The sequence below is a fragment of the Microcaecilia unicolor genome, chromosome 1 (assembly GCF_901765095.1).
Source record: "Microcaecilia unicolor chromosome 1, aMicUni1.1, whole genome shotgun sequence".
Taxonomy (NCBI): domain Eukaryota; kingdom Metazoa; phylum Chordata; class Amphibia; order Gymnophiona; family Siphonopidae; genus Microcaecilia; species Microcaecilia unicolor.
In genome coordinates, this window is record NC_044031.1 from 315,655,669 (window position 1) to 315,682,103 (window position 26,435).

Here is a 26,435-nt window from a genome sequence, read left to right on the forward strand (position 1 = left end):
CGGCCATGCTTCCAGCCACTGATGCCAGCCGCTCGGCTCCACTTGCTCAGTTCTTACACATGAACTGAGCACACATGGGTTGTGCTATCATCCGACAGCTGAAGCACAATCGCTGACTGCCACAGTGTTCAGAATGCCCAGAGGTTCAACGGAAAATGTCTTCAGCAGGCAGGGTTTGGTGATCTCTGCCAGCTACAAAGATAATGTGTGCTGCTGCTGCTGGGTGACCCTGAGCCCAAAGCAGGTGGGCCTGAGCCCACTCATGTCTGAGCCACTGGGACTAGATTATTGTAATGTCCTGCTGCAAGGTAGTAATTTCTTTCTTTTTATTTACTATACTTGTGCTATATCAAGTCAGAACTGGTGCAGGGGTAATAGGTGCTCTAGATAAATCTTTAATCTTAAACTTCCCTTCAGTCCAGCATCTTCCTTCCCCCCCCACCCCCACCTTTCTTTACCCCAATCCAGCATCTCCCCATAGTCCAAGATAGCCTATCCCCCCCCCCCCCCCCCACCTGGTGGTCTATTTATTTATTTGTTACATTTGTATCCCACATTTTCCCACCTTTTTGCAGGCTCGATGTGGCTTACATATTACCGTTAACGGCGTTAGCCAATTCCGGTCTGAACAAATACATGGTATGAATGAATGCAAAGTGATATTGTGGTAGAATGAGGTACATGTATGGTAGCTACAATTGTGGGGAACTTAGAGAGGGAAAGGGGGAAGAAGAATCAGGTAATGTCCGTTATGGTCTTTGGTTACATTGTGTCACAAGTGTCCAGGTATTTTTATGTTGGGTCGGTGGGGTATGCTCTTCTGAACAGGTCTGTCTTTAGTGCTTTCCAAAAATGTAGGTGGTTGAGCGTAGTTTTTACTGCTTTTGTCAATGCGTTCCATAGTTGTGCACTTAGGTAGGAAAAGCTGGATGCATAGGTGGATTTGTATTTGAGTCTTTTGCTGCTTGGGTAGTAGAGGTCTAATAGCTCTCCTTTTTCCTTCCCCCTCTTCCTTGCCACTGGGTCAGTGCCACAGTAGGCAGATTGGCCATAGTATACCCGGCTGACTAGCAGCTAAATAAGAAAGCATGAGGCCTCAGCTTATATGCATGCTGAAGACCTGCCACATCCTCACCCACTCCATAACAGGGAGTCTGCATTAGAGTGGGCAGAGAAACAGTAGACCTTCAACTCGCACGTGTGCGAAAGCTGCACTTTTTCTTTAGCTAATGGTCTGCCAGCTGCTCTCTAGCTGTTCCATCCATCACAAATTGGGAGGGGGAAATTTAACATACCTACCCAGTCTACTCACCGACTTTTGATACCCCTTGAATCTTGGAGCTGTTGTAAGCAACTTCTTGGTTTTCCTATGGAAGCACCCGTTCTGTATCAAGTCAATGGTTTTGTTAAACTGTCAACCTCTTCTACAGAAATGAGACAAGATGCATGAGATCACATGTTTGGACCTCAGGCCTGCTACTAAATGACCAGCATTTTACCTTCTCTTTAAGATATTACATCATGGCATTCTCTTGGTTATCCTTAGGTATGAGTGACACTGTAAAGGATAAATTCTCCACAGCCTTCTCCATCGTGGGGATGTTTGCATCACATGCAGTAGGAAGTCTAAGTGTTTTCTTCTGTGCTGAAATTACACCAACCGTTATCAGGTAAGGATGCCTATTTGGTCAGTTGGTTTTGAGGGGAGGGGGTCAGGACCTTCAGAACTGCATAATTTTATTATAATGTGTGTTAAACAGGAAAACAAGAAGTTTTTATAGGCCTGCCTGCTGGCTTAGTAAGTGTTGTCCCACTTCGTTTGTGGTGATGGTGGTGGGGAGAGGATGAGCAGGGAGTCTTAGCCATCACTCATTGGTGACACCTAGTGGCCAGTCTGTAGGTTTCAGAAAGAACCGTGGTTTGTGTTCCCTGGCTGAGGACCATCACTGGGATGGCTGGACTTAATAGGAAGAAAATGTGAAAAGATTTTTTTTTTTGGGGGGGGGGGGGGGGGGGGGGGGGGGGGGGGGGGGGGAAATCCTCAGGTGACTGTGAATGAAAGCTCATGACACCAGATCCTAGTCTTAGTTCTGGCTGAGTTTGGAATTACAAAAGAGCAGGAGGAATCAGAGTCCAGAAAGTTCCTTTTGTGCAAAGGGGTTGTCGACATTAGTGACACTCAGTTCCCCCCCCCCCCCCCCCTTTTTTTTTGGCCTTCTCTCTCAGGTGTTGGGAACTGATTTTTACAGGGTTAAACCAAAAATTCTTAAAGTTTGACAGTTATTGTTTGCCAGACCAGCTGTTATATTGTTTTCACTCATTAGTTGGGTAATTGCTTCCAGCATACCAAGTGGAAATCATCCCAGTATTCTCGTGCAGGTTGGAACAGTATTCAGAACTTGCAGCTGGAGCAGGATGTTTACATTTTGGGCATGTGCCACCATTGCACCATATGGTCCTTCCACAGGCTGCCCACAATATACTGTAAGCACCTGTGCCTGTGCTTAGCAGGGAAAGATCCAGTTATTCCACCTTTGTTTGCTTTTGCTAAACCTGTTCCCACAACAAATAAAGGACTTAATTTAGAAGCAGCCTTGCAATTTTTTGATCTATAGTTTAATTTAGGGATAACTGCATTGGAGAGTAGCAGAGAAGCTCAGAGGGACATGAAATCATAACCTCCAGTGGCCGGGTGAGAGTAGCTGTTGAAGCCTTGTGCCTCACAAGTTCAAAAGGTCTTTCTTTACAATTTCTGTGAATATAATCTGAGTGAACATTATGTATGCACCCAAGGGTCTTGCATTTTATATTTACTTCCAGTAGTGAAGCTAATATGTTTCAGATATCCACTATTTTTTTGAGATGAGCAAGTGCCCAAAATAAGCTGCTTAAATATGAAAAGATAAGTACTTTTGAGATTTGTGATACCTGATAACCACCAAAAGGATTTTTTTTTTTTTTTTTAATCTTGAGGAGAACATGGGTTAGGAGAAAGGCGTAAGTCTTCTTATGGTAAAACAATGAATGATTTGGCTTGGTTTGTAGGGATGTGCAACCTGGTTGCTGCCAAACTTGGCCAGATGGATTTTAGTTTGAGTTCAAGAAATGCTAGTTTCTCTCTACCCACCTCCCCACCCCACCCCTTTGAGAAATTGGTATTTCTTAGACTCAAACTGAAATCCACTCATCTTTGGCACCAGCAACCAGTCTGCACGGAATTATAATCCAAATTGGTTACTGTTTTACCATTTAAAATATTACACTGATAAAGAAAGCACAAGCTAGTGACACTGCCAATGAGTAGCGACATGGGAAAATCCAAGTGATTTACCTGCATCTTGTGTTCTCCAGGGACAGCAGAATTCAAGTTATCACAAGTGAATGACATTTGACAAAGCTTATGTTAGAAAAAAAAAGCTTCCACAGCTTAGAACAACTTCTAGAAGGTTTTGAGACGTCACTATGCATGTGCACCACTTGCCTTGCAGGGCCCCCTCAGTTGTTAAATAACATATTTTAGAAGCCAGTTCCTAGGGGAGATGAGAGAGCCTTTACAAATCTGAATCCAATTGTCCAAAGCTTTTCAAGTGTTCTAGCAGAACCCAGCGATCAGAGCTTATGAGTATAAAATCTCAGCCTTCCTCCTATTTGGGGGGGGGGGGGGGGGGGCACCTGAAATGGATTCTAGAATATTGACTATGTTATCTTGGAACAAGAAAAAGACTCTAGCCATGTTTTGTCTGAACTTTCTGTGCACTCTGCTATCTGAGATGAGAGTGAAGTCTTTGCTGAGTTTGATGGGACCAAGGGTTGGAATGTACTTGCACCTCTGAGAATGGTTAGGTGTCCTCAAAATCCAACTCAGAAGCCTGGAAGAAGATGAGAATGGGTTGGAAGGTACTTTAGTACCCTATTAGTATAAAAAATAACCATAGCAAAATAAAACAAAAGGCCAAGCGCTGAAAAAAAGAAATGACAAAAAAGGTGGACGCAGGGAGAAAACTCTTGAAAAATATGTCTGTCTCTGGGAAAAGGTGTCTCAGATCCAGAATGACTGATCTTTCATGTCATGGGTCCATAAGTAGTCTGTAAGAGTTACTTGTTTGAATTTCTGTAACTTTTTTTTTGTTCACATAAAAGGATGGGGTTTGAAATGCTGTTTTACAAATTGTTTGCTCTAACAGAATTCATTAAAACCTCATTTATTGTTTCTGGAGACTTTAATTATCTTTTCCCAGATGTGGTCACACATGGTCAAGAACCTTAGAGTATTAAGAGGGAAGGCAGCCAAGCCAACACATGGGAAGAAAAGCTCTGAATAGAAAATTATGGATATTGAGATTGACTATAGGAACAATATCTTATCAGGGCCGTGGAATAATGAAAACTGAAGAGGCCCTGCATAGCAGTGGAGTGCAAGAAGTGGCACACAGGCAGTGAAGTCTCAGAAAGCTTCTAGAAGTTGTTCTAAACTCTGGAAGCGTCTCTTCATGCTTGCTTCTTCGGATGATGTCACCCAGTTGTAAGGACTTGATGTTCCACTTGTCCTTCGAGCAGGGGTGTAGCCAGATACCCATGGGCAGCCTGAGCCCAAAGTGGGTGGGTAAGACAGTTCCACCCAGCATCTCTCCCCTCCCTCCAGTAGGCAATCAGGGGATCACTTGACTCCACTCCTCTGACCCTCTGGTACCTTTAAACCTTTAGGTCTTCACCTGCAGTGAAGGAGCAACTCATTCCCTCTGACACACACTCCTTGTCCTGTGAATAGGAAGTTGCGTCAGAGGGAAGGCTTGGGCCAGCACAAGCAGGAGGAATGTGTTGCAGCTGGTTGCTGGTGAAGAACTAAAGGATTTAAAGGTAATGGGGGGGGGGTCAGAGAAGTGAAGTTAAGTTACCCCCCCCCCCCCCCCCCAGTCTCTGGGATGGAGAGATGCCAGGAATCTTTAGTGGCAAGGCTTTGGGATGCCCCCAACCACATCACTGCTGTGGTGCTGCTGGGTGGACCTGAGTCCAAAGTGGATAGGCCTGTGACTAAGCCACTGCCTTGGAGAACAGTAGGCTACAGTTCCCAGAATCCAAGTGGTTTGACGCCAGCAGGTTTGTGGTAAGCAGGTATTATCCAGCAAAGTTATAAGAACATATCCACTTCTTACACCAAAGTGGGCCATAACAGGCACGGATATTCTTCCCCAAGTCTGTTATGTTTTTGTTTTTATTGTAAGTTTTCACTTATGACACATTTAACAGTTGTGTGCCATAGACTGTCTAGGCTTGCTTTATGTTCAGGAATGACTAATAGAGCATAGTATAAAATAGAGACACATGAATAATGGCAATAATAGACACCGAGTTGGCTGACATACAAGAAAATACTAATTTATTTAGCACACTTCATAAAGGCAGATAATCTTAGATAAAGCTTTTCTCCATTTCAGAGATATACCACTCTTTAACCAATCATTATAAGAGGGAGGGCTATACATTTCTATCAGGAAATAACTGAGAACATTGCCGCAAACAGTGTATTAGGATATTAACTGCTACAGGCAGTGTGCCTTGGTAATAAAAGCATATAAACCAGTGCCACCTTTTGTTGCATCATTTTGATAAATAGCATCCGCTGTCTTTAACCAGAATCCCTGTATGTGGGGACATTTCCCATATATGTTTAAAGGTGCCTTGTTAGGGCCAGTCCCTCAAGAAGGTGTTGGAGTTGGTTTATAAAGCTGATTTCAAAATGTATAGAAGCTATTCAGGCTGTTACTGTACCAGACATAAGAGCCAGCTCTGTGGTTGCTTGAACTCCCCCAGTATTAACCAAACTCTTTGACTGTGTCCAGGGAGGGGTATTTTCCATTAAGTTTAGCACCCCCAATCATTTTGAAAAGTTGGCTCCTATGGTACCAGAATGTAACATCCCTAATACAGGGATCAACCACCACAGTGAAGAAACAGGATCCGCTACAAAAAAAGACAATACTGGAGGGAGGGAGTAGCATAGTCAACAAGATTCTTCCAGAACATAGAGGAGACGAGATGGAAATGTACACACTTTTTCCTTTATTAAAATAGACTCGACACAGCCCTGTGTTTCAGCAATAGTGCCTGCCTCGGGAGTTTAAAAACCACAATAGCAACTGATGAATACATATACATGGAAATATATTCACATAAAAATAAAAGTGAAATGTAAAAACACATACGTATACGTACATTTGTATAAACCAAACGTCGACACTGGGCCTTCAAGATAGAGACAGTAGCCGTCCTTTATTCTGAAAAAGACTCGTTTTGCATTTAAAAAGTTTAAATTAAAATCAAAATTGGAGTCATCCCTCTTGAGTATATCATGTTTAGTGTTAGTTTCTGTTTTAATTGTGTCCAGTTTCTCTTTAGAGGTTTCAATAAGTAAAATCATAAGATCCAAGGAGCATTTATTTAATATTGAACACCATTTGTCAAGGAATATCTTATTATCAGGGCCGTGCCGATGCGGTAAGCGAGGTAAGCGCCGCAGGGGGGCGCCCACCTCTGGAGGGCGCCTCCGCGGTGCTTACCCTCGCCCCGGCGCCCCAGCCGAATCGTGGACTTCAGACTTCCCTGCTGCCCTCACAAGCGTAGCGCTTTTGTGAGGCAGCTCGGGCTCTCCCTCCTTCCTTACTTGGTTCCCGCTCTGGCTCCCCGATCGGCAGCCCCCCCCCCCCCCCCCCCCCGCGTGTTTTAACCTTTACTCTCCGACGTGGCAGCGATGTCAATCAATGAAGAACGTAGAACAGACTCGCTTCCAGCTTCTCTCTTCACAGTGTCCCGCCTTCAGCGTCAGCGATGATGCACTTCCTGTTCCCGTGAGGGCGGGACACTGTGTGAAGAGAGAAGCTGGAAGCGAGTCTGTTCTACGTTCTTCATTGATTGACATCGCTCCCACGTCGGAGAGTAAAGGTTAAAATACATGGGGGGGGGGGGGGGCTGACGATCGGGAGCCAGAGCGGGAACCAAGGAAGGAAGGAGGGAGAGCCAGAGCTGCCTCGCAAAAACGCTGCAGCCTGCCACATGTAGGGGGGAGGGCAGGGGAGAGGAGAATTGTTGGCCATGTATGGATGCAGGGCAGGGAGAGAGAAGAAATCACTGGACAGGAGGGGAGAGGGCAGAGCAGGGGAGAGAATTGCTGACATGGATGGATGGAGGGGAGGGCAGGGAAGAGAGGAGAATTGCTGGGCATAGATCGAGGGGACAGGGGAGAGAGGAAATTATCTGGAGATAGATGGAGGAGAGGGCAGAGGAGAGGGCAGGGGAGAACGGAGAGTTCCTGGACATGGATGGATGGAGGGGAGGGCAAGGGAGAGAGGAGAATTCTGGACATGGATGATGGGAGATGGGAAGATGGGATCCTGAGATGGGAAGGCGGTAGAACAAGAGGACATGAAATGAGATTGAAGGGGGGCAGACTCAAAAAAGATGTCAGGAACCAAGTGTTCTTGTAATAATTTGTTAAAACTTATAAATAAAATAATTTAAAAAAAAAAAAAGATGTCAGGAAGTATTTTTTCACGGAGAGGGTGGTGGACGCTTGGAATGCCCTCCCGTGGGAGGTGGTGGAGATGAAAACGGTAACGGAATTCAAACATGCGTGGGATATGCATAAAGGAATCCTGTGCAGCAGGAATGGATCCTCAGAAGCTTAGCTGAAATTGGGTTGCGGAGCAGGTGGGGGGAAGAGGGGTTGGTGGTTGGGAGGCTAGGATAGGGGAGGGCAGACTTATACGATCTGTACCAGAGCCGGTGATGGGAGACGGGACTGGTGGTTGGGAGGCGGGAAATACTGCTGGGCAGACTTATACGGTCTGTGCCCTGAAAAAGACAGGTACAAATTCAAGATAAACTCATATCTTGGGCAGACTAGATGGACCATGCAGGTCTTTTTCTGCCGTCATCTACTATGTTACTATGGATGGATGAATGGGGACAGGGGAGAGAGGACATTTTCTGGAGATGGATGGAGGAGAGGGCAGGGGAGAATGGAGAGTTCCTGGACATGGATGGATGGATGGAGGGGAGGGCAAGGGAGAGAGGAGAATTCTGGACATGGATGGATGAATGGGGACAGGGGAGAGAGGAAATTTGCAGGATATGGGTGGATGGATGGAGGAGAGGGAAGGGGAGAATGGAGAGTTGTTGGACATGGATGGATGGATGGAGGGGAGGGACGTCAGGAAGGAGATGCACATGGATGGAGGGGAGGGAAGAGAGGAGAAATGTTGGACAAGGATGGGGGGAAGGAAAGATAAAGGAAGGAGATGCACACGGATGGAGTGGAAGGGAGAGAGGAGAAATGCTGGACATGGATGGAGGGGAGAGAAGACAAAGGTAGATGCACATGGATGGAGGGGAGGGGAGTGAGGAGAAATGCTTTATATGGATGGAGGGGAAATTGCTGAATTTAAAGGCTGGATTGGAACACTTTGAGGGCAGATGTTGAAACTGGAGAAAGGATAGGGTGGTAGACAGGACGCATAAGGACACAGAAAGATGGTGGACATGATGAGAGAAAAAAATATCAAATGGAAAGAAGACACTGGGACCAAAGCTAATAGAAAAACTAAATGCTCTGACAGCAAAGGTAGAAAACATTTTTTGTTCAAAATTTATTAATTGGAATATGTCAGCTTTTGGAAATGTACATCTGTGATATTTTGCATGTAAGTTTCAATGTTTCTAGTATTGCTGCATGCTGAGTCTGACTTCTTGTATTTTGCCTTCATATCTGTTAAGCCATGTGTTTTTCATGTGTGATCAAGATGCAGTATTCTGCTAGCGTGAAGTATTTGCAGCCCTTTTTGTTTTATTTTGGTTTCACTAGGTTGTGTACTGGTGTTTTAGAGCCCGGTGTAATTATAGTGCTGCCTTTCCACACATAAAGGTTGTAGCTCGTCCTGTCCTTGGAATTAGTGCTGTTATGGTTTGGTAAGGCTATGAGTGTGTTTTGCACAAGTTTGTATATAGTGTTTTGCAGTGGAGAGATTGTGTGTTGGCCTTACTAAGTTGGCACCAAAACACCAGAAAGGGTGTACAGCGTAAATCATGACACACTACCTCTTGAAGGATCTACATATGGTCGTTAATAAAAGGAGCTCATTGTGAACACTAGCCACCCTAAAAGGATGTTTTTTGGCTCTACACGTATCATGATATTATGATCCCTTGTTTCATATTGTTGACGGTCTGCATGTTCCGTATGGTGGTATATTGGTGTATTAGGGTCTTCCCAGTGTAATATTTATGGTACAGTAAGGTTCTGAGTGTGTTTTTGCACAAAGTTGTGCATAGTGTTTTGCAGTTGAGCGATTGTGTTTAGTATATGCTTTGAGCAACCACTTTATTCTTTCACATATGATACATATCTAATATCTAAATTTAATAAAAGGTATTAACTGTGACTTTTATTTTTACTTATTTTTTTTCTGTGTGTTGTCAAACACTTATGGAGGTAAGCTCCGCCCTGGCCCACCCCTAACCCCGCCCCCTTTAGCCTCCCCAAACAGTTGGGCCACCGACCGCCTATGGCAGGCATGGATGGGAGGGCAGCAGCAGGGCCCAGGGAGAGGACAAATTGCTGGAAGTGGAGGGGAGAGAGGAGGATTGCTAGCTATGGATGCAGCAGGGAAGGGCAGAGAGGGACAAGGATGGACATGGGGGCCCAGGGAGAGGACAATTTGCTGGAAATGGAGGGGAGGGGAGAGAGGAGGATTGCTGGCTATGGATGGAGGAGGGAAGGGCAGAGAGGGACAAGGATGGACATGGGGGCCCAGGGAGAGGACAAATTGCTGGAAATGGAGGGGAGGGGAGAGAGGAGGATTGCTAGCTATGGATGGAGGAGGGAAGGGCAGAGAGGGACAAGGATGGACATGGATGGGAGGGCAGGACCCAGGGAGAGAGAAGAAATTGCTGGAAATGGATATAGAGCAAGAAATGAAGAAGAAAGGAGGAAAGTAAAGAAATAAATTAGCCCTGGAAATGGAGTTAGAGGACAGATAGCAGCAGACTCAGATACTGGGCCAGCATGATCGGAAAAAGAAAGTCACCAGACAACAAAGGTAGAAAAAAATCATTTTATTTTCATTTTAGCGTTTGGAATATGTCCACTTTGAGAATTTACATCTGCTATCTTATTTTGCAATGTATAGCAATTTGTTTCTAAGAATATTGCTGACAATTCCTGTCAGTGTGGCAAGTGGTGAGCGATCATTTTCACCGGGGGGGGCGCCAACTGATAGTCTGCAGGGGGGCGCCAGAGACCCTAGGCACGGCCCTGCTTATTATCTTTGAAAAGTTGAGGCTCCTTATGGATCCTTAGTCCTCTGGGTATCCTTTGTACCCTACAGTATTGTATCAAAGTGGCATAATGCACTGATAGTGTTCTGTGAGGACCCATTCTGTGAGAGAACAGCGTTATCATATATGCAATTGGATGAAGACAGACCAATTGTGTCACACAAATATGGGTATATATGGAAAGGGGTATAAATGTGATGTGGAGCGATATATGCATATGTGAAAGGCATTCTTGTAAATGTCTTTAAACGGGCTCTCATAATTATCTAAGTAAAAAGGTGGAAGAGAAGGGATGATTAAAAGGAATAGATAAATGGGCCACAAAGGTAAAATGACAAATATAATAAAAGAAACTTTAAAACTATGTTCTTTGGTAATGTGAATATCTAACAGGGAAGGAGTAGAACTAAAAATGTATATATTGGATCTGAAGTAATAAAATGAAACTGTCATTATAAACTGGTAAATGTACAATAGATGTTACAGCACGTAGAAGGCAACCACTCTATTTAATTCAAGCACATACAGTCAGGCCCTTTGTAAAACATTTTCTAAGCAGAAGCTAAACTACTATGGATAAAGTATGCCTCCTAGTGGCAACAGTGTAAATGACATGTCACATGCAAACTCGGAAGAGCAGCATTTCAACTATCATTTTAGCATGGCTGCCTGAAGAACGAGATATCTAGCAATTCATAGATACAGGTATATAGTAGTAGGAAGGTTAAATTCACTGTCTTCTTGGTGGTTGGTGATACCTTTGCAGTGCTGTGGCTCAAGGTTAGAGTACTGGCTGGGTAATGAGGTGTAGCATGCTAAGCAGTTCTCAGAGATTTCCCATAGGTTGCTGTGGCCTGCTTACTGTAATTCTGGTAATTTCTGTGAAGCTATTGATGCATTTGCTGCAGTTATCCCTGGTAAAGCCACAGAAAGCTGCTCACTGCTAGATGTTGTTAATGGCCTGTGCTATACCCTGAACTAAAGTTACTTCCCTGGGAGAACAGCTTGTCTCCACTTAATGGGATATATATTAAGATGTAAGTTAACCCATATTGCTGCCTTAGAACATAACACTGTGTATACTTGTCATTTTCTTGCATAAGTTATTGGTTTCTGTGATCTGATTGGCCTTTTAATCCCTTGTGGTCATATCTAAGGCTTCATACGCACCGCCATACTGGGAAAAGACCAAGGGTCCATCAAGCCCAGCATCCTGTCTCCGACAGTGGCCAATCCAGGCTTCAAGAACCCTGCAACCCCCCCCCCCCCCCAAATATATATATATATATATATATATATATATATATATATATATATATATATATATATTATTTATTTATTTTTTTAAATTTTTAATAATGTTCAATTGACTTTTCCCTCAGGAATCTGTCCAAACCCCCTTTACACTCCATAAGGCCAGCTGCTGTCACTACGTTTTCCGGCAAAGAGGTCCAGACTCCAACTACACGCTGAGTAAAGAAAACCTTTCTCCTATTTGTTTTAAATCTACCATATTCTAGTTTTCATCTTGTGTCCCCTGGTTCTGTTGTTGTTTGAAAGTGTAAACATAAGTACATAAGTAATGCCACACTGGGAAAAGACCAAGGGTCCATCGAGCCCAGCATCCTGTCCACGACAGCGGCCAATCCAGGCCAAGCTTCCCAAACATACAAACATTCTATACATGTTATTCACAGAATTGTGGATTTTTCCCAAGTCCATTTAGTAGCGGTTTATGGACTTGTCCTCTAGGAAACCGTCTAACCCCTTTTTAAACTCTGCCAAGCTAACCGCCTTCACCACATTCTCCGGCAACGAATTCCAGAGTTTAATTACGCGTTGGGTGAAGAAAAATTTTCTCCAATTTGTTTTAAATTTACTACACTCTAGTTTCATCACATGCCTCCTAGTCCTAGTATTTTTGGAAAGCGTGAACAGATGCTTCACATCCACCTGTTCCACTCCACTCATTATTTTATATACCTCTATCATTTCTCCCCTCAGCCGTCTCTTCTCCAAGCTGAAAAGCCCTAGCCTCCTTAGTCTTTCTTCATAGGGAAGTCGTCCCATCCCCGCTATCATTTTAGTCGCCCTTCGCTGCACCTTTTCCAATTCCACTATATCTTTCTTGAGATGCGGCGACCAGAATTGAACACAATACTCAAGGTGCAGTCGCACCATGGAGCGATATAACGGCATTATAACATCCTCACACCTGTTTTCCATACCTTTCCTAATAATACCCAACATTCTATTCACTTTCCGAGCCGCAGCAGCACACTGAGCAGAAGGTTTCAGTGTATTATCGACGACGACAAACGCTTCACACTGTCTGCTCTATTCCGCTCATTATCTTGTAGACTTATATCACCCCTCAGCTGCCTTTTCTCCAAGTTGAAGATCCCTAACCTTCTCAGCCTTTCCTCATAGGTAAGTCGTTCCACCCCTTTTATCATTTTCGTCACCCTTCTCTGCACCTTCTCCAATTCCTTTATATCTTTTTTGAGATGCAGCGACCAGAATTGGACACAATATTCAAGGTGCAGTCACCATGGAGCGATGCAACAGCATTATACCATCCTTGTGTTTGTTTTCCATCCCTTTCCTAATAATACCCAACATTCTGTGCGCTTTCTTAGCTGCCGCAGCACACTGAACAGAAGTTTTTAATGTGTTATCAACGATGACTCCCAGATCCCTTTCTAGGTCTGTGACTCCTAACGTGGAACCTTGCATGACATAGCCGTAATTCAGGTTCCTCTTGCCCACATACATCACTTTGCATTTGTCAACATTGAACTTCATCTGCCACTTCGATGCCCAATCCCCCAGTCTCACAAGGTCCTCCTGTAATCTTTCACACTCCTCCTGCGATTTGACGACCCTGAATAATTTTGTGTCATCTGCGAATTTAATTACCTCACTAGTTACTCCCATCTCTAGGTCATTTATCAATATGTTAAAAAGCAGCGGTCCCAGCACAGACCCCTGTGGGACCCCACTAACTACCCTTCTCCATTGAGAATACTGACCATTCAATCTTACTCTCTGCTTCCTATCTTTCAACCAGTTCTTAATCCATAGTAGTACCCTACCTCCGATCCCATGACTCTCCAGTTTCCTCTGGAGTCTTTCATGAGGCAGTTTGTCAAACGCCTTTTGAAAATCCAGATACACAATATCCACCGGCTCCCCATTGTCCACAGGTTTGTTCACCCCCTCAAAAAATGCAGTAGATTGGTGAGGCAAGACTTCCCTTCACTAAATCCGTGCTGACCCGGTCTCATCACCCCATGTTTTCGTATGTGCTCTGTAATTTTATTCTTAATAATAGCATCTACCATTTTGCCTGGTACCGACATCAGACTCACCGGTCTATAATTTCCCGGATCTCCTCTGGAACCTTTTTTAAAAATCGGCGTAACATTGGCTACCCTCCAGTCTTCCGGTACCACACCTGATTTTAGGGATAGATTGCATATTACTAACAGTAGCTCTACAAGTTCATTTTTCAGTTCTATTCATATATACAATAAATGTCAGAAAATTTACATATTTAGTTCTACAACCATTAATATTAAACAAAGGAAACTGTAGTCTTACTTTTATCCACATTTATAAGGATCCAAGAACAAGGAAAAAAAATAGGAAATAACAGAAATAAATTTTCCATTTATTATAACCAGGAGCAGAAGGTCCACCAGCAATACAATCAGGCTGTAGCATTATCCCCTGGGGTAGCTCCAGGGAGCTCTTTCATTCATTCTCTACTTTCAACAAAATCTTTAAGTTTCTTGGGGTCAAAAAAAAGATAAGTATTTTAATCAAATAATATACCTTTACAGGGGAACTTGATAAAGAAGGTGGCTCCTAAACCCAGAACTCTCGACTTGAACGTCATTAGTTCCTTCCTTCTAACCAAGGTCTCCCTGGCCAAATCAGGAAATATATTTATTTTCTCTCCCAAGAAAACATCATTAACATGTTTGAAAAATAAACGTAAGGTATTAATTTTGTCCAATTCGAGGGCAAAAGTCACCAACAAAGTAGCCCGTTCCTTTTCCACTGATGTTTCTAACATTTCTGTTAAATTCAAAGTATCTTTTGGTAGCTCTTCTTTAGTTTTATAGGAACCTTTTATGTAATAGAGTTTAGTCACCGGAGGGTGATTCTCACTCGGTAATCCTAGTATCTGACATATATATTTTTTGAATAACTCCAGAGGAGAAATAAAAGAAGATTTCGGGAAATTTAAGAGTCTTAAATTGTTCCTCTTAAGTTGATTTTCTAGATTTTCCATCTTCCGGGCATGTGCATTTTTTTCTTTTACCACTAGTTACCACCTCTTTAACCAATTTTACTTCAGTTCCTATATTTCCAATTTCTTTTTGCTGTACCTCTATCTTATTGGACACTAGTAAAAAGTTATTGTTTAATTCCACTGTGTCTTTTCGCAAAGACTCTGAAATTTGATCCAGAGATGAATTGACCCCCTGTATAGCGTCCCAGAGTAAATCCAACGTAACTTTCTCTGGTCTTACCAGGCCGACGTTTTCTCCAGAAGTCATTCTCCGGGGCGATGGAGGGTTCGATAACACCCTCATTCCCTCCACTGATGTTACTCCCGGAGAAGACGTAGCGATAGGGCCTCCTCTGTTCATCAGGAGATCAGAACCAACTTCGGGTGTCTCCAGTTGCGAAACACTCTCCTCACTAACGCTCCCAGGTCGCGGCGGGGTCAAACCGGAGGGAGGGCTAAGCATCACTCCCTCAATGCTACAGTTTGCTGATGGAATCGCATTTCCTGCCAAAGCATTTGCTGGTTTTACCGACGCCTGGACTCTGAATGCATCGAGGGTAGTCTGTCGAATGGGTGCCATTTTTTAAAGTCCACTGCACTGACCACTAGGTTGCCCCTCTGATCTGCAGGGATGTCTCTGTGGCTATTCATATCAAAATGATGTCAGATATTCTTGTGGCTGGTTTTTTGACGTTTATAAATTAGACGTGTCAGTTTGGAAATGCCTCTTCCTTTTACACGTTTTCTGTGCAAAAACGTCCATCTTTAAAGTATTTCCAAAACGGAAACCCAGACATTTTTCCTGTTAAAAATGGCTAAGATGGATGGTTTTCGGGTTTTTTTCTTTCTTTCTGACAAATGAGCAGAACGTCCCAATTCGAACTTGGATGACTTATCAAAAATGCCCCTCACTGTGTTAAAAAAATAAGCCAAATTGAACTGTGGACTCTAGAGAGATAAGACCACCCCCCCCCCCCACACACACACACACACATACATACGTGTCTTCTGCATTTCTGTGGGAGGAGTTCCAGGTTCTGTAACGTGGGAACTTAAATAAAGTGAAACATAGCAATTAAATTCCTTATTTCAAACTCCCTTCCCTGTTCTATACAATCCCTGTCCCCCAAAACTATCCCTTGTCGTTGCCCTCATTTCCCCCCCCCCCCCAAAAAAAAAAAAAATATTCCTTGCTACTGTCCAATCAACCTTCAAGCTGCTCCTACACCCTAGAGGTACCCCTCCCCACACCCATAACAGCACCACCATCTTACAAACTGCCCGCTATAGATAACCCAAACACAGGGATTATAGATAATTCCCTAGCAGTGATGGACTGCATTTTAAGTTATCTACTATAATAAAACTCACCCTCAACGTTCTGAAGACAACGTTCTGAAGTCACTCAGTCACTCACTGAAGGGTTCATGGATTCATGGTGGTGAAGCCACAACACTGACCATGTCTCTCTGCCCCGCCCTCGCATGACGGACCAATCAGAAAAAAACACTCTCAACATTCTGAAACACAAAGGACCATCAAAACACCGTTCCCAGGCAACACTAGGCAACGTAAGACGGACCACTCAGAGGAAACTACGTGACAATAAAGGAGGAGCATTGCCCAGCAGAATGGCTCATTATCTGTGCAGCACAGAGAGCACAGAACCACCGCTGGAACGAGAGAAGAATATTGCTGCTGTGGGTATGTGCAAAAATAGACTGGGGGGGGGGGGGGAGAGAAATTTTTAAATGCCTAATGCCAGTACTGAAGAGTGCCAGAGGGTCTATAGCACAGACTATATTTGGGATCGCTTGACATGGAGTCAGAGGAGCCGGAAAACGTGCCCGTACGTGGGCGAACAGGACAAGCTGCGGCCCAGCTGGAAGGATTACCCGCGACCCAGCCAGCAGCAAACAGCGACCAAGGAAGGGGGAGGAGTACTCCTTCCCTGCCTAGGAATCGCTGGAGACCGGCTGCCAAACTAACGAAACAACTGCACACCGACGCACCACCTCCATCATTCGAAAGGCATCCACTCTTTCTTCAACAGAAATGCAAACTAATAATACAAAACAAACAAAGAATACATGGTTTCTCAGGCGGCTGCAGGTAACTCCCCACCCCCTTCCTCTTCCCCTTTTGCCAAAGCGGCCAAGGACGTGCCCAACCATCCCCAGCCTCAGGCAAGCTGTCTCCCACCTCGGGGATTCCCCGAGCACCCGGAAAAAGACGGCGCTGATTCCTGCAGCCGGCCTAAAATGGACCAAACATACCGGATCACCCCCCGACGGCCCGAGACCGTGCTCTTCTCCCTTCCGCCAACTTAAAACAACCATCCCCGTCCTCAGGCAAGCCATCACCCACCTCCAGGATGCCCAGAACCCCAGCCCAATGGAAAAAGATGGCGCTGCTTCCAACAGCACATTTCTCTTCCAGCATTCCCCTACAGCAGCCCTGAAACGGCCAAAAAATACCGACAGACAAAGAACGTGCTCCTCTACCTTCCGCCCATCTAAAACAACACTGCTGCCTCAGCACAACACAAAAAAAAACATGGAAAAAAAAAACAATACTCAACAAAGGCTGACCCCCCTACAACCACATTTACATTTCACCAACAGAAAGACCCCCCCTCCACAAACCTCCTTGACAGACAAAACCACACACACACAATACAACAGAAACACACCCTCAAAGCCACACACCAATCCAACCCACTTTGCCAACACAGCACAGCACAGCACATCCCCCAACCCCCAAGCAAAAAACAAAACAAAAAAAGACACACGTCAATAACCTGCACACACACCGCACCCTCACACACTCACACACATACACACAAAATAACTCTGTGACACATACACACACACAAAAAAAACCACATGCTAGCGCCCGTTTCATTGGTTTCGGAAACGGGCCTTTTTTACTAGTCAGATAATATATTTCATTTTCTTTGTTTCCACTCTAAAATCTTCTGACCAATTTATACTGCTTTATTAGTTGTATTGGCAAACTAGGAACATACCTAATGTATAAGTTAAGAGGATCCCTGCCAGATGTGCTTAAGGACTCAGGAGGTTAGGTCCAATAATTGCTGGGCTTTTTGTTTGTTTGTTTCAGAATTCTATTGATCTTTACATTCTTGTCTGGAAGCTAGAAGGATGGCTAATATTTCTGGATGTTTCCAGAGTGTTAAAAGCTATATGCAGATATCCAGTTTTTTCCCTCCTTTGAGTGAACCTGCCCTGCTTGCTTCCAGAGTAACAAGCAACAGAGACTGTGGGTGGGATCCAGCCTATGAAAGGCCGTGGGAGTGAAGCGTTACAAGACAGCTCTAGCCAGGGTGAATAGAGTCTAGCCAATGGGAAGCTGTGTGTGTATTGTGAGGGGGAAGCACTGGAGTCTGTTCTAGACATAGGAGGGTGGTAAGCTGGAGGAATTGACTGTGCTGTAGAAATGAGGTTTCTGCATGGGGTGGGGGGTCTTAAGAAATAAGGCATCCCCCAAACGGGTTAAACACTTCCAACAGCTGTAGCAAATAAACACTGATTGATAGTAACATAACAGTTACAAAATTGCACCTTTATAAGTATATAAGTATTGCCGTACTGGGACAAGCTGAAGGTCCATCAAGCCCAGCATCCTGTTTGCAACAGTGGCCAATCCAGGTTACAAGTACCTGGAAACATCCCAAACAGTACAATACATTTTATGCTGCTTATCCTAGAAATAAGCAGTGGATTTTCCCCAAGTCCATTTTAATAATGGCTTATGGACTTTTCTTTTAGGAAGCTATCCAAACCTTTTTTAAACCCTACTAAGCTAACTGTACTACATTCTCTGGCAATGAATTCCACAGTTTAATTACATGTAGAGTGAAGAAATATTTTCCCAGATTGTTTTAAATTTACTACTATGTAGCTTCATTGTGTGCCCCCTAGTATTTGTGGAAAGAGTAAACAAGCGATTCACATCTACTTGTTCCATTCCACTCATTATTTTATAGACTTACATAAGTACATAAGTATTGCCATACTGGGACAGACCAAAGGTCCATCAAGCCCAGCATCCTGTTTTCCAACAGTGGCCAATCCAGGTCATAAATACCTGGCAAGATCCCAAAAAAGTGCAAAATATTTTATGCTGCTTATCCCAGAAATAACCAGTGGATTTTTCCCAAGTCTATTTTAATAATGGTCTATGGACTTTTCCTTTAGGAAGCTGTCCAAACCTTTTTAAACCCCGCTAAGCTAACTGCCTTTACCACATTCTCTGGCAACAAATTCCAGAGTTTAATTACACGTTGAGTGAAGAAAAATTTTCTCAGATTTGTTTTAAATTTACTACTTTGTAGCTTCAATGAATGCCCCCTAGTCCTAGTATTTTTGGAAAGAGTAAGCAGATGCTTCACGTCTACCCTTTCCACTCCACTCATTATTTTATTGACCTCTATCATATCTCCCCTCGGCCGTCTTTTCTCCAAGCAGAAGAGCCCTAGCAGCTTTAGCCTTTCCTCAGAGGGAAGTCGTCCCATCCCCTTTATCATTTTTGTCGCCCTTCTCTGCACCTTTTCTAATTCCACTATATCTTTTTTGAGATACGGTGACCAGAATTGAACACAATATTCAAGTTGCGGTCGCACCATAGAGCGATGCAAAGGCATAATAACGTCCTCATTTTTATTTTCCATTCCTTTCCTAATAATACCTAACATCCTATTTGCTTTCTTAGCCGCCGCAGCAGACTGAGCAGAAGTTGTTGAAATGTATCAGTCTGGAAAAGGTTACAAAGCCATTTCTAAACCCCTGGGATTCTACCTAACAACAGTGAGAGCCATTATTTTCAAACGTCCATAAGCTGAAGCGTAATTGGGTTATGCAGCAAGACAATGATCCAAAACACAAAAGCAAGTCTACGTCTGACTAGGCCAATCCAGCCATTCAACGGACTCTTTAGTAGCCTTGTGATTCCATCATTTCATACTATTTGCTTTGAGTTCATCTACTCCAGAATCTTTAGTTTGACAGGCCCTAATCTTTGGAACACGCGTCCACCTACTCTAGTTCTATACGTGATTCAAACTTGGCTGAATCTTTCTGTTATAGTTTATTCAAGGATACATATATAATACTTGACTTTGCTGTGCTTGCATGATGGACTGTTTGGGGCAACACAGCTCTAGCTAAATAACCTCCAGCTCTCCTTTTCCTATTATTTGATGTATTTCTTTTCTCTCATATTAATTTGATATTGTAAACCACTCTGAAGGGTTGCTCATAGGATATATCAAGTGCTATTAAACTTGAACTCAAAAGAGATGCTGTGTGGCAGGACCTGAAATGAGCAGTTCATGTACAAAAGCCTACAAATATGTCTGAATTAAAGCAGTTCTGTAAAGAACAGTAGGATAAGATTCCTCAACAATGGTGTGAAAGACTGATGGTTGCAATTACTGCTGCTAAAGGTGGTGCAGCCAGTTATTAAATCTTTTAGCATGGGTGTTGGATAACTTTGTTCCTTAAATAAATTATGAAATAATTTAACAGCTATGTTATATGTTGACTCAGGTTCCCTTTGTATAGTATCATTCAGTTTAACACAAATGCAATAATAAGGGAAATCAGGAGAGAGGGTAAATACTTTCACATCACTGTACATACAGTGACACACAAACATATGAACACATACGTTCAGTCCACAAAGAAACACACACAAGAATTCCGTGAGCCGTGCTATACATGCTTTCCCCACTTGTTTTTTTTTTTTTTTTTTAAAGCTTGCTAAGGACTTCAGGAGGGAAGAAAACTGTTTCTCCAGTATATGCATTTTCATAGGTGTGATTTGCCTGCTTGCTTGGTGGAAGGGGAGGACGCGCAAGGAAGTCATGCTAGCAATAGGTTGGGGAACTAATTCAGCATTGGCAAAGTTTGGGAGGGCACCTCCTCCGCATACCCATCCCAGACTACACCTATGTGCAATTATAGAAAGTGTAATAACTGTGCTAGTTATTAAAAAAAAACACAAAAAAAACAACTTTTACAGAATAGAAAATAAAAGGTGAACTGTTGCCCCCACAGTGTAGTATTCTGCCAAGGGGAAGACTTATTTGTATCCTGTCTGGAAAGACTTGCATTCTATTTGGAACTAAGATATTCTGAAGCTGATGATACAGGAATAGTAAAATACTGACAAAGCTCCATGTGCTGGCTGCCTAAAGGGCTGCACATGATTCTGAAGGTGGTATATTCTTTTTCCCTTTTCTTTTTTTTTATTGACATTTTGTTGTTATCCATAACCATACACTTCCATAACTCTTAATACAGCTTTCAAATACAACAGCTTAACATTATTGTGGAAACATATTCCTTGTGCCCCCCCCCTTCCAAGGTGGTATATTCTTTGACTACTATAGCATAGAGCTAGACTTATTTATGGAAGGGTGAGATGAAGAGGAAATTGGACATTGCTAGAAATGTTACTGTTGCTGTGAATCCTCCCCCCCTCCTCCCTTCACGTACATTAGGGACCACATCCTGGGCTACTGAATCTGTGAAGGCTAGATAACACAGTAAAAGATTATCTTGAATATTGAGTTAACAGTCTCCTCTTTCTTGTTTTAGGGGAGGCGGCTTGGGCCTTGTTCTAGCCAGTGCAGGCTTTGGCATGCTGACGGCACCTATTATGGAACTCCACAACCAGAAAGGTTACTTCCTGCACCACGTAATCTTTGCCTGCTGTACCCTCATCTGTATCATTTGCATCCTCCTCCTACCTGAAAGCAGGAACCAGAACCTGCCCGACTCCATTCCTGATGGTGAAAAATATACCAGACAGCCTTTGTTGCCCCACAAGAAAGGGGAGCAGCCTCTTTTACTAACCAGTTCAGAACTCAAAGATTACTCAGGCCTACATGACTCTGCGGCCATGACTGATGGTGTATTAGAGAATGTGACAGCCAACGGGATGAAGTCCACATAACGGAGCAGGGACTCAGAAGAAACATTTTCAGGGGTTTTTTTTTTTTTTTTTGCACAGATTTAGAGACTGGTGATGGAGAAAGGGGATGGAAAGAAAAGGGAGATTCGACCATGCTTATAAGCCACTTTTACCATAGGAGACTTTGGTATGAAAAGTTGTTACAAAAAAGAAAAGTCCCAGGGAAGAAAAATGTAAGGAGACAAGTGAAGATGATCTTTTCAATGTTCTCTTTTCATTAATGGTTTAGCACTTTGTTTAGCTCCGAAACGTTGTTAAGGATAATATGAACTCATCTTGATGCAAAAAAAAAAAAAAAAAAAAGACTTTTGTTATAAAGTGAAAAGCACAGTTCACTTGATCAGTTATGGTATGGTCCAGCCAAGAATACTCAGAACCAGGTTCCTCAGCTTACAAGAAGTAGCTGCATATGCCACGAAGTGTCACTACATCAGATGAAATCACAACTTTACAAGATGGGAAGCAGATTGAATAGTGATTCCGTAAAGAGAGTCATGTTTTCTGCAACAGTCTGTGTAATTGAAAGGATTGTGTTTCTTACTAGAAAAGGGAGGATTAACTTTTAAATCTAGGTAGACCACCTGCACCCATAGTAATCATCCCTTACACAAAGCTCCTCCAAGCATTAAACCAAATAAATTTGTGACAATTAACCTTTTGTCCCTGAAAATCTACAGCATAAGGTGGTTCTAAAATTGTCTTGAACCAAGTGGTAGTACTTTTCCTTATAAGAACTGTAGCGCCAGGTGGATTTTTCTTTTCTGATAATTAATTACCCTTTTTTTAATGAGCTATTTTAAAATTTGAAACTAAAACTTCCTTTAAACCGCAGCTCACCTAAAAGAGGAACCAGATTTTGTTTTAACATGGATAAAAACTGAGGCAGGCATTAAAAAAAGATGCAGTTGGCTTGGTGGTGGTTGATTCCATAGTTCCAGTTTATGAAACAGAACAAAAGAAATAGGTGGCATCACATTGATAAGAGTTCCCATAAAGGACAGTATCAGCATATTTCCATTGTACACCAACTTGTACGGAAAACTGTATATTTGAATTAAACAAAACAAACCAGTGAGGTGAGTCCAAGGAGGATAAAAGATGCTTTATTGTAAAAGGTAATGACGACCTGACGCGGCCGTGTTTCGGCCCGAAGGCCTGTCTCAGGGGTCTTGATCAATCTATATAAAAATGGATATACACAAAATGAACACATATAATAAATGTATAAAACTAAACATGTACATATAGCAATAAATGGAAGACAAAATATAAAATGAACGCGTAGTGTGACACATAGATAATAAATGCCATTATGTTAGAGTATTATGAAGAGAGTTAAACATTGGATCATATTGATTAAAAAACATATAAATACATGATGTAACATTAAGGTTTGAAACTACTGGCATACAAATATATGAAACAAATAATGTAAACATATAAAACATTGAATACAGTGAAATTGATGAAATTTGACAACAACCTTAATGTTACATCATGTATTTATATATGTTTTTAAATCAATATGGTGTTTATTATGTATATGTCACACTACACGTTCATTTTATATTTTGTCTTCCATTTATTGCTATATGTACATGTTTAGTTTTATACATTTATTATGTGTTCATTTTGTGTATATCCATTTTTATGTAGATTGATCAAGACCCGAGGCAGGCCTTCGGGCTGAAACACGGCCATGTCGGGTCATCATTACCTTTTACAATAAAGCATCTTTTATCCTCCTTGGACTCACCTCACTGGTTTGTTTTGCTTCTCACGGTCTCGTGAGGTTCCTCTTCTCCTCTTATTTTGTTTTATTTGAATTAAACCGCACAAACTTAAAAAGCAAGGAGATGGACTCCTGGATTACTTGAGCAAAAACTTCCAGTTTAATTTCATAAAACTTCTGCACTACTGTAGTCTGACTTGTGTTGATTGAAAAAAACGAAAAGGATAGAACCACATTGTTCTTATACTGCATTGTCTTGACTGTAGCTAGGAATATTCATTTCTTTACAAGCGTTTTAATATTCATGTGCCAAATTTGTAGAATATCCTTTCCTGGTTTATTTGAATCCGCACATTCCTAGTCAGCCTAGTAGAAAAATCCACTGTAGCCTTGATGTTCACAGTAAGAGTTATTTGCAGTCTGAAACAGCTGAGAACTAATGTGATGCGATACTCTGCTTTTCTGCAGAAAATGTCTGTCCTAGATGGATATTTCTTGAGGTCTGGGTCCTGGAAGATTTGCAGATGCGTCACAAGATAGTTGTCATTGTGGCCACTTATCAGCAAAGCCTGTTGCCTAACCAGCACCTTGCAAACACTGTTAGGTACTACTTATGTTCATTGCGTTAAATATGTGAACAACTGCATATTGTGCCTTGGATTTTGAAATGATGTAGTAGGTCCTCTGATCGTATAGAATAATAAAGTGGGTTGAATAGAAAAGTTTGATAACCACTTATCATAGCATTCACTACATAAAGGTACCATGCTATATTCTTTCCTTATGTGCTTGCTGCTTTTAGGCCTAGCTTAAGACACTGATGTATGCCCATAACTGATGGTGTAAAAAAGGTCTCCAAGTTGGATGAGTTGTAAAGCAGAGCTTCCCAAACCTGTGCTGTCCAGTTTTAAGGATATCCAGCATGTAGAAAATTGTCTCATGCATATTCATTGTGGATATCCTAAAAAAACATGACTGGCTGTGAAGGCCCCACGGACAGGTTTGTGAAACTGCTGTATTCTGTATTTGTTCTTAATTGTGGTTAGACGCCATAGCCACATCTTCTGTAGCACATTATATGAAATAACACATTTGACAGTTTTTTGAACTTGACCTGATTGTATTCCCTTTGCTGCTTTCTATAGCAAATGTATGTTTGATGTACTTTCCTGAAGATAGAGCAGTTTATAAACATGTTTGTGTTTTACACTATGTGGAAAGCAGAAAATCTTGGTCTGTTAATCTCTTGCTTAGTTTTGCTGCTGGAGAAACCATGTACAGCTGACAAAGGCAACTGGCAAGTTGTTGAAGAGCTGCATGATGTGAATAAGCACACAGCTTCAGATACCAAGTCTGCCTTGCACAACTTTATATAGGAAGGGGTTGTCAGCTATTAATTACCTGCCAGTCACATCGTAGGCCCATCATGTCTTCCTTGTGGTTTGCGAGGGAAAGGACTATTGGCTTCAGAAACATACTGTCTTAATCTCACTCATACCCATGGACCTTCAGTCATTTTATACTAGGCTAACACCTACAGAATGTAATTTATGTGGTATTAAATGTCATGGTTTTTATTTTCAACATTGAAGCACAAATGTGAACACGGCAGGACTTGAATTTGAATCTTGAATGGAACGTTTTCAGTAAATCTACATCAATGCAAACCATTAATAAAATAAAAGCAAAAGTTGAGCAAATGCTCTAAACAAGCACAGAAATATTAGAAGTCAGTGTGCAACTATTTAGGAATTTTTTTTCTAGTATGGGAGGGGGGTTATGAGGGGGCAATGCTGAAGAGAAAGTATTTTACTTGTTGCCACTTCCTAGAGTCAAACTCTTGTCACCAAACTGGAAGCAGAAGTGCCATTATATGAACTTTGTGAATGTCCAGAGACACCTGTAGCAAATGTATAAAATCAGCCCAAGGCTGCTGATGTGTGTAATTTATGTAGGTGATGGGGAAATAACTGGACTTCCTTGTTATCTTCATGAATCTTGAAAACAAGAGTCTCATTTTTTAAAAACTATATTCTGTAAGCAAACAAAAATAACCAGTTACGGAGATGTGAAAAGTTTGGTGTGTTATGTCCTGGGGGGGGGGGGGGGGGGGGGAGGTGTGCAAGAATAGCCTCTCCCTTGCAAGTGTAGTTGGTGAAGTCTTAAGCAATCGTATGTTAATAGTTGTCTTTGATTAATGTGGTGGTGCTTATCTACAGCACAAACAAATCAAGTACTGAAAATGTCTTAAGTTAAATATTTGCATGATGTTACATATGTTCAATCTACTGAAAATTCTTTATTTGTACTGTAAATGTACAGAAATTAAAACAAAAAATCTGTTGCGACACGACTATAGTTCCTTTTTTGTGTGTTAAGATTACCTGCCTTTTTCTCAGTGGAATCTTAGTACCTTTCTGTCATACAGAGTTCCTGGAGAAAACTAGTAAGTTCTGATTCCTTTTATTGGAGCAACAACCAATGTCTTTACTCCTGGCAGAATTCTGTGCAACTGCAAAATTTGCACAAAATCTACCTTTATGAGGAGCCGGTCTGCATACATATCTCTCTATATAAAAGGCAACCCCAACGTTCTGAAGCCTCCACGGAAGTTGAGGCGCCCGAGATATCCGCTGTGCCCTGGAGTGTCTGCACCACCCTCGCGTCAAAACGTCATGACGTCGAGGGCGGAGCTATAACACTCGAAGGCCGAAACGCGAGGCGAACGCGAACCCCGAACAAGTAACGCAAGTAGCTCCCAGGGACGGAGGGAGGGGGCCCCTTGCTAGCGCCCGTTTCATTGCACTCAGAAACGGGCATTTTTTCCTAGTGTCCATGAACTAGGGGGCAGGTGAGGTGTGATCCAGTGCAATTGTGTCCGGCTGAAGAGCAGGTAAGGAGTCCATGCTGTCTGCTTCCTGCACAGCTTTCTCAGACGAGTTTGAGAAATGTGCAGGATCCTGGGCACTGCAACTCACAAAAAAGGCACTTGTGCTAGGAAGGTAACTACAGTGAAAATCCAGTAGAGTTAAAATGGACAGGTGAACTGGCCAGAGAAGGCCAGCAAATGTAGGA

The 26,435-nt window shown here is 42.6% G+C and overlaps 1 protein-coding gene across 1 annotated transcript in view; it reads left to right on the plus strand.

Annotated features, from left to right (window-relative positions):
- SLC22A23 (solute carrier family 22 member 23) overlaps positions 1–25,711 on the plus strand; it is a 411,540-nt gene extending 385,829 nt beyond the window's left edge. The window contains exons 9-10 of the mRNA XM_030208530.1: positions 1,547–1,670; positions 21,253–25,711. Of these exons, the coding sequence (XP_030064390.1) occupies positions 1,547–1,670; positions 21,253–21,610 (482 nt within the window). The 3' untranslated portion in view covers positions 21,611–25,711. The remainder of the gene's footprint in view (positions 1–1,546; positions 1,671–21,252) is intronic.
- Positions 25,712–26,435: the final 724 nt, after the last annotated feature.